Here is a 9,403-nt window from a genome sequence, read left to right on the forward strand (position 1 = left end):
CAAGATAAAGGTCGTATCGGCGTATGTACGGATAAAAAATTCGCACGATACGGTAGGAAATAATTCAGAAAACGTAGCAGATACGCACCGCAGCGATGGTGTACGGTCCTAGAATCATTTACAGACCTATTTATCTGAAAAAGTATTGTTTTATTGTTTACTGAACTGTTTACACAAGGGTAGCAGTGTTGTGGTGCATATATGAAACGAAACACAAGATTACTGATACCCCATGAAATTCCATTCAGTACTCTAAATGTACTCTTAAGTTTTTCCAGAACTTATTTATTGAAAAAATAAGGACTACGTACTCCTGATGTTGAAAAATTATCTGGAGCCCTGCAAGTAACCCATGCTTATCGCAAGAGGCGACTAACGGGATCGGGTGGTCAGACTAGCTGACTTGGTTGAAACATGTTATCGTATCCTAAATGCATAGATCGATGCTCATGCTGTTGCTCATTGGATTGTCTTGTCCAGAATCGATTATTTACAGACCGCTGCTATATAGCTGGAATATTGCTGAATGCAGCGTTAAACACCAAACAGACACCAACGGTCCCAATTTAATAACTCTTTTCAGAATAGCAAACCCTGCATCGAAGGTACTGAAAAAGTACCCGTTATTTTTAACTAAATGTTCCTGGAATGCAGTATCGATGAGAGTACCAGCGGGTTGGAGAAAGTGTAGCAAAATTAATCACTGGATTGTTTAGCTCAGGTTTGATTTTTTCTACAGCTAACAAACAAAATGCTACAACTTACCTTAAAGAGTACTTATCCAGCGAAAAACTACTTTAAGTGTATGCTTCAGTTTCTTTACAACTTATCTACTTCGAATTAAAACTTTAAACATCAACACAGCTGGAACAAAATAGCAATAAAACGGTTGACAGCTCGTTATCCGCGAACATGTGGAAGATATGATACAAACTGTCTGACCGCTGATACCGTCAGTCTAACACAAGGTCAATGCCATAACGTCAGAACTTCCGGTCTATCTTATCTCCTCTTCCACGAAGCTATGCGGACCATGATAAAGTCCCTCACAGGCCAATATGATGCCAATAGACAGCTAGGCTCACGCCTAGCCTCCGAATATATCTCATTTTGATAGATCCAAATAAGTTATTTTACAATGAAAAGAGCCACGGTGAATTTGGAGATTCAGAACCTGAATGTCAGGAAATATAGCTTGCATCATTTAGGGCTTTACCATTGCAGAAAGGGCAGGGTCGAGGTGAGAATAATGTGGTTGAGGGGCTGTGAGACATACTCTCTCTGTATATAAGAACTTTCCCCGTGCTAATCTTTATCCGGAACCATTTCAAAACCGGCACAAAACAAAATGAACAATAGCACCATCAACAAGAATCTCCTTAAATCTCACCCACCAGTTCCTCGCCATCATGAAGACAGGAGTAGGAAGGTTCAGAAGTGAACATTACACCAGTTCGCGGAATCCAGTCTGGCGATGAGTGTTTTGAGAATCTTGTTTTCAGTTATTTAATCAGTTCGACAGCTGGGTATGCATGTCCATCGACATGACCTGATGCAAAGAAACTCTACATTAAAAATCAACAACAAATATATGTGTCGCACCAAATACACATGCAGTCGGTATAACTAACATTAATCCCGAGTACTTAATCCTGTCGGTCTTAATCTACAGCACAGTTAGAAGTAGTTTTAGCACAGCACAGCTGCAATATCCACAAGTCATCGACCACAGCACAGCTGACCTATCCACAAGCCACTGACCACAACACAGCTGCACTAACCATAAGGCATTGACCACACCAAAGCTGCACTATCCACAACCCATTTCCCACAGCACAGCTGCATTATCAACAACGAATCCATCACAGCACAGCTGCACTATCCACAAGCCATTGACCACATCACAGCTGCACTATCCACAAGCCATTGACCACATCACAGCTCCACTATCCACAAGCCACTGACCACACCACATCTACACTATCCACAAGCTACTGACCACATCAGAGCTACACTATCCACAACCCATTGACCACAGTACAGCTGCACTATCAATAACGTATCTATCACAGCACAGCTACACTATCCACAACCCACTGACCACACCACAGCTGCACCATGAATATGAATCCATCAAAGCACAGCTGCACTATCAATAACGTATCTATCACAGCACAGCTACACTATCCACAACCCACTGACCACACCACAGCTGCACCATGAATATGAATCCATCAAAGCACAGCTGCACTATCCATAAACCATGACCACAGCACAGCTGCACTATTCACAAACCATTTACCACAGCACAGCTGCACTAACCATAACCCATTGACCACTGTACAGCACCACTATCATAACGAATCCATCACAACACAGCTGCACAATCCACAACCCATTGACCACAGCACAGCTGCACGATCCAGAACCCATTGACCACTGCAAAGCTGCATTATCCACAGCCGTTGACCACTGCACAGCTGCACTTTCCACAACCCATTGACCACAGCCCAGCTGCACTATCGACAACCCATTGACCACTGCCCAGCTGCACTATCGACATCCCATTGAGCACATAACAGCTGCACTATCCACATCCCATAGAGCACATAACAGCTGCACTATCCACAACCCATTGACAGATGCACTATCAACAACTCATTGACCACTTCACAGCTGCACTATCAATAATGAATCTATCACAACACAACTGCACTATCCAAAAGCCATTTATCACAGCAGGGCTGCACTATCCTTCAAACACAGCAGTAAAGTGTATGTTCCAGTCTTTGAATGGTATTTTGAGGTAATGCCAATAGAATTCCTCATGATACAGAAGTTGATACCTACAAATTCTCAAACCCACCCTCAACCTTTGACCACAGTACAGCTGTATTACCCACATGCAGTCTGCCACGGCACAGTGTACTGTTCCCAATAACCTCAGTCCACTGCAATATCTCCGACCAGTTGATCTGTGCCTGGTAGTACAAGGGAGACAACACACCACAGTTCATGGAAGACAATCCACCAAGATGGTGCAGTACATCAGTATCTTAGTATAACTGACATGAAGTGACCTTTGTAAGAGAACAAGTCCCTTCATCTTGGACTACACTATACTAGGTTATTCTGCCATCACCTCCATATGCAAAGTTTCCGCAATATGATAAAATGTTTTACCCTTTGCTTAGTATTCAACACCTTCACTAGTTTGTATGTGGATAGGACACCAGTGCATTATGCATTGAGGAGCTTGTCTCCACTTACTGCAGTAGGGAAATTACAGACACCTTGCATTCCAGCGTCACTATGAGTCATTTCCCTGTTGACTGCAAGAAAAAATGTCATATTAATGCTACAATTCAAGACGTCTTTAAAAGTACAGTTGAGACTTTTTATACATTCTACATAAACAGCACATTTCAAGCAACACTAAATCATAAAACCCCAACTTGACAATGCCTGAATGTACAACTCATTACCTAATGCTCCATCTTTCAAATTAAGTCCACAGCTTGTGATCATTATCACTAAGGACTATAGCCAAATGGGAAATAACTGACAACGGTAATCTCGGTGAACTTAATTTACTAATTTCAACTTCATTAGCAACTCACAAACGATGACCCTGACAGTTTTGAGTAACTCAATGGCAGAGTTACGGTTTTATAATATTTATAGTGTCAGTATTCAACACAGATTCTAAGTTCTCATTTATGTCACGCATAAACTTGTGGGCGCTGAAAAGAAAGCCATTCACTGCATAAGTTCCATTCAAAAATAATACCCCAGAATCTCTAAGCACAGGACATTTTAGGTTGGTAAAAGCTTTTGTCACAATTGGACAAGGCTTGACTATGAACCTGCGAACTAACTCAGAAGTGATAAATACGAGTTTTACATTTTAATCTCATATCTGATTATTTATTCATATATTATCAGTGACTACGTACAGCAATTCATCATAAAAATGGACAGTGTTACTGATGCGAGAAAACAATCTAGTAAACTTGTTATAACAATCCAATAATTATGCAAATGAGGTCATTCAACAGGAACCAGTACAAGCGGATATTTGTAACCCTGTAGACTTAATAGTAACAGGATAAGCTCCTAACAGACTGTGTAACTCACATTTAACCACAAATGTTCATTGGCATGCTACTAATGTATGTGTGACTAAAACTATTTCAGTGTTTGAATATTCCCTGATGTCAGCACCCTACACTTCCCATAGGTTGAACCTGAAGAGTGAGAGTATGGTTTTACGCCGCTTTAAACAATATTCCAGCAATATCACGGCGGTTAACACTAGAAATGGGCTTCACACTGAACCTGAAGACAAAATAGGCCATGATCAATATTACATGCTTCAAGATTTCCTCCCACATGTAAACCTACTCCTACCTTTGCCAGTATTATTGTAGGTATATCGCTAGCACACCGGTACTAGTCACAAGTCACACTTGCTGACAGGCTTTACATAACTATCCTTTCAGACGCATCTAACATATCTTTACTAGTCAAACAATGTTAACAAATGTTTTTAATTGAAAATTCCATTGCAGAATCCCACATTCAACATCAGATTTCATGTTTCCCCCAGATCCACTAGGGCAGGTGAGGAATGGGTGTTCATTTTCATATTTTTTCGTCTCACCAGTTGTCACTGAATTATTTTTATACTATCATAACTGAAATATTGTCCAAACTCATTCCCGATAGATATATGTTCATGATTGGCCTGACTGAAACAGTACAAAATACAACTGACAGTATATTAAATTTAATTTCAATAAATTTGAAGGCTATACACAATTTGGTATAAAATTCATTTGCAATAGGTTTTAGGCACAGAAAGACTTGTGGTAACCATGGCAACAATACAAACCTGAAGGAATTAGACAATCAAGCCGGAGCTGATCCGACTGCAGTGCCCGTAAAGGTCAAGGCCACATCGATTAACTTTTGTCCAGTGGATACCAATTTTCCCTGACCTCTGAACTCATCTGAGAGTTCCCTGAAAGTCATGGCAATACGTTTCTGTTTAATATCATGTCGATGAATGGCGTGTTTCCACTCAGCTCGGGCCGGTCCAAACACAACTGTCAAAGATCGCTGCAACAGAGGCACATGAACCTCGACACCCAGCATATCATCCCTTGTGAAACACAGCGTTGTATCAGAAACCAAGTTCAAGGTCACGAGTCTCTCACCCCACAGCCAGAAATCATCGAAATGTGGATCAATGGCTGATCCCCTCTCTGGTACGTATTCTAAATTACAAAGTTCCACAGGTATGAAATCCTCAAGATGGGGAACAGTCTTCATCCTCTCATACAGAAACTGACTGAAGTCAGGCAATCCTGTGAATACACCTGTTTTCACTTTCTTTTTCTTGAAGTTTACTTTAGGTCCATAGTCCTAGAAAGAGAAAAACAGCAAGATTGACAATTAGATCATCAAGTTACAGTTCGTGATACTTCATTTCCCATGGGATAGCCCTGTGGGATAGCCCAGTGGTTAAAGCATTTGCTCATCGTGCCAAAGGCCCTGGTTCAATTCCCCACATGGGTACAGTGTGTGAAGTCCATTTCTGGTGTCCCCCTGCCATATTGCTGGAATATTGCTGAAAGTGGTACAAAACCCAACTCATACAGTTTGTCACTCACAACTGGGACACTATGACTAGGGCTGCACAATATAACCGGTTTACCGGTTCATAGATGAAAACAATATGTATTGCGTTATGTTGATCGAAAACTGGTATTTTGACATGAATTCGGATAATTTCGTAACACCCGTAAATCTTTGTTTATTTCCGTTTTTCACACTGAAAGTCATGCATTTGTTGTAAAATGGCAATTGTGGTAATGGTGGTGGGAATGATCGTGGTGAAAATTACATTTAACTGACTTGAAGTTGTGTTCTTAATTTTTGTTCAAGTGTGTTTTGCAATGTTTTGGAACTGAATGTTTTAAATATTTACTCATTGATGACCAGTGACCTCTGATATGTCCGGACCAGGTCAAGTTGCTGTCTAAAATTTCAGGAGTGAAGAAACTAGTTCAAACTATACTCAGTAACAAAAGCTTGGCAACACCCAAATCTTGGCAATTGTAAACTCCAGAAGTCAGTAATGTCTGGTAAGAACTGGCAGGTCACATCGCACAAACACACCAAATTTGGCTGTACAAAACACATGTGCATCCTGTGGGTAACACTGGACGTGATTTAACGGAATATGGGTCCCACTGTAATTCAATCTTTAAAATCATTTTCAAAGCAGTTGCACACTTCAGAACTGCTTACTGTCATATCAAAAAACACCACATCACAAGGTTGTAACACAATAGGGCATCACAGGGGAATGGCAGCAAAAGCCATTGGAAAGATGAGAGCTGGGATGAGCTTACGACGACACTTTCAGGTCCACCTGAGTACCATTTCACGTCTCCAGTCAGTGGAAGACACAGTGGCAGACCTCGAAAACGAAGTCATCTTAAGATCGTTATCTTGTGACGTTATCACGTCGCAACAGATTTGCCAGTGCACCAGATCATGCTCAAAGTCTTCAGCGGACTACAGGAACACGAGTGCATCCGCAGCTCGTCCGTTACCATCTCTGTTCTGCTGGGCTCCGTGCTTCTTGTTTGTGTGTGTGAATTTCACTGACCCACCCCTCTCACTTTGTAGTGCACAGGCTTTCCATTTCGTAATGACGCTGTTTGTTTCAGCTTTGTAATCGAAAATGGTCAAAGTAAAGTTTAAAACGTTGCAGTGATTCTTATCCTCATTTCTTTCTGTTTAGTGGACTGTTTCATTGGGTGTTGCTAAACTTTAGTTACTGAGTATAGTAACCACTGTGTTGACGTTAAATTGTTATTTTCCTTGTTTCATTTGTGCCAAATATCATTTACATTTATATTCTGTCATGATTAAAAGTTTTTATTAAAGCTAAATCAAGCATAGTGATTTGTGTGTTTTTGCTTTATAAATCAAGCATTAACTTGATTATAAGCAGTTTTTTGTTTAAAAAACCGTCTTGCAATATAGTGCAATACATATCTCAATATATGCTTTCACATCGCAATATGAAAGTTCTCTGCAATACCCACCCCTAACTATGACCTATAAGGATTGCTTAACATGCTAAAGATGAATTCTAACCCGTGGCGGTGTGTGGCCCAATAGATGTTGGCTTGTCACAAAAGACCAGCATACAGCTTGGACTGAGTAGATACATGAAATTAAACCTCAATCACGTGCCTGCTTCCTTCTGCCAGACTGCGACTTCATGAACGACGTTCTGTAGATGATGTCACAGAGCTGTTTCTCCTCTGATTCGCTGACGAAATTCTCAAGGATGAAGATACCAGAGAAGTCGCATTTCTCACCATCAGCAGCTGAATGGGGATGTGACGTCCAGCCTTCATCCATGTGTGCCACATTGCAGTGGTGGCAGTAGCTGTAGACACGTGGAGTGGTCTGAAACAAACAAATCCATTTTGAATGACAGGTTTCAATGTAATTAATAATCGTACTGTTGATTTGCATAACAGACCTTACATAATCTTAGAAATTTTACGAATATCAGAAGATCACTACAAACAGTGTGAAGCTTAACAGGAACCCGTTATTGCTTTGTTGTTTATAGACCACAGATATACTATACTGTTAACACTGACACACACACACACACATATGGTTTGTTGACATTCATTTCTTTATCTCTACTGTACAGAGTTTGTATTCGTATAATTTGTTTCTAAATAATATCATGCAGTATCATAATATACAATATACTTAACCGAGAGCCGCGATTGGGTGTTACAGTCATGTTGGATGTAAGTACTAGACTTTGATAATACGTGTAATAGATTATTAATTTTCTCTGTCACCTTCTCATGCTGTTGGTCTGATCTAGAAGCAGATGTCTTGTCATCCGCGGTTTCCTCACACAGCAGGCATGTCCGTTTACCTTTACAACCACACTTTCTCTCTGTATGATCCATATGAACGAGTTGTATAATCAAGACACAGAATGAGAACACATTTGCAATTTCATCAGCAAAATTTCCAAATTGCACGTATCCTTGGCTCCACACACTGTTAATCGTCTGCAAACTTGGTGTCGTCTATGGATAATTGTGTGATACTTTGAACAGTGTCGCAAGCGTATCTGGGACCAGAAACCAGTTTAGAGACGGCGGTGGCGTACTATTTTTATCGCTTGGTACACCTTCTCATATCACGCGTATTATTCCACGTAACTGTTATTTTGTGTGCGCGGCGCAAAATACATATGCGCGGCTAGTTTGTCCCTCTCATCGGACCCAACTTAATGTATTTAATGCTAAATATTAGAATTGTAATATTATCTAAAAAGGCTAATACATATTTTTTAAATGTTTGCATTTATATCCTATTTCGTGTTTCCAACTGCATTGTAGAATACATTTGTAATTGTTTAATTTGTACACTCCCCTTTTCGCCCAAATTTCAAAAACGGAACGGCAGTGAAATGTTTCCTGGGCACCTATTAAATTCAAGAATACATTGTATTCGCTCGAGTATAAGGTTCCCACAGTTTTCCACAAGAATGCCTCCAAGCACATCTGGGAGCACCACGTGTACCTGTCAACATTCTGCTTTCAAGAGATTGTTTCGTTATAAGATATTTATACCGTATATGTTATTCTATAACATACATTCTCCCAGTCCATGCCACTGAAGTGAGATAATCTAATTGCAAAGATTGAAGGGGAATTGGACGTGTCCTCATTGTTGCCATAGCCGTCACAATGTACGCTCGGTACGCGCAGTTGAAAGACGAAAATCGCCTCCATTATGTTACACGCCACATGTCCACGGCTTATCGTATATTGTTGCTACTAGGTCTGACCATCCCTTATTACACAATCGTTTCGACCACCGTGTGTGTCGACGCCGTCGCCTCTACACCTTTTCTTTCACGTAGACTTGCCTATTGTCTCGAAAATAACCCCACGTACATCGTTAATCGGTCTAACTGCTCTAATCGTCCCCTAATACACAGCCGTGAGTGTCGATGCAGTCGTGTCGCCAGTTTTCCGCAATAACTCGCGCAATGTCGCGAAAATTACATCTACTATCTTATACACCATTTCTCTCTGTCGATGTCTTCCATTGTGTGTGTTGACGCTATAATCCTTTCAACTGCGGTCGTAAAGCGAATAGACTTCTCTCACTCTCTCTTGCTTATCACAAAATGGCGCACAACGACATTCTCATCACGGTTGACGAGGAAGACCCTGTATACGAGTTAGTGAGAAATACGGACATGTCTCTTCTAGAATATCCCGACGATGATTGAAAAGAGCTGTCGTGTCACGAGATAGCGGAGAGTGAAGTTTAATGT

The 9,403-nt window shown here is 40.8% G+C and overlaps 1 protein-coding gene across 2 annotated transcripts; it reads right to left on the bottom strand.

The window, feature by feature from the left end:
* Window positions 1-3,277: 3,277 nt before the first annotated feature.
* Window positions 3,278-8,158, bottom strand: LOC124263483 (alpha-ketoglutarate-dependent dioxygenase alkB homolog 4-like). 2 transcript variants are annotated; one of them, XM_046698136.1, is made up of 4 exons: window positions 7,905-8,158; window positions 7,273-7,491; window positions 4,895-5,427; window positions 3,278-3,332 (listed from the first exon to the last, which is right to left on the bottom strand). In XM_046698136.1, exons 1-3 carry the CDS (start codon window positions 8,016-8,018, stop codon window positions 4,912-4,914), a joined length of 849 nt encoding a protein of 282 aa, XP_046554092.1. In that variant the 5' UTR covers window positions 8,019-8,158; the 3' UTR covers window positions 3,278-3,332; window positions 4,895-4,911. The 2 variants fall into 2 exon arrangements, with proteins under 2 accessions (XP_046554092.1, XP_046554091.1); XM_046698135.1 differs by lacking the exon at window positions 3,278-3,332 and having other exon boundaries at window positions 4,774-5,427; window positions 7,905-8,157.
* Between the last annotated feature and the right edge of the window lie 1,245 nt (window positions 8,159-9,403).

The sequence above is a fragment of the Haliotis rubra genome, unplaced genomic scaffold, assembly GCF_003918875.1.
Source record: "Haliotis rubra isolate DU_JTF1 unplaced genomic scaffold, ASM391887v1 Scf885, whole genome shotgun sequence".
In the NCBI taxonomy this organism is placed as follows: Eukaryota; Metazoa; Mollusca; class Gastropoda; order Lepetellida; family Haliotidae; genus Haliotis; species Haliotis rubra.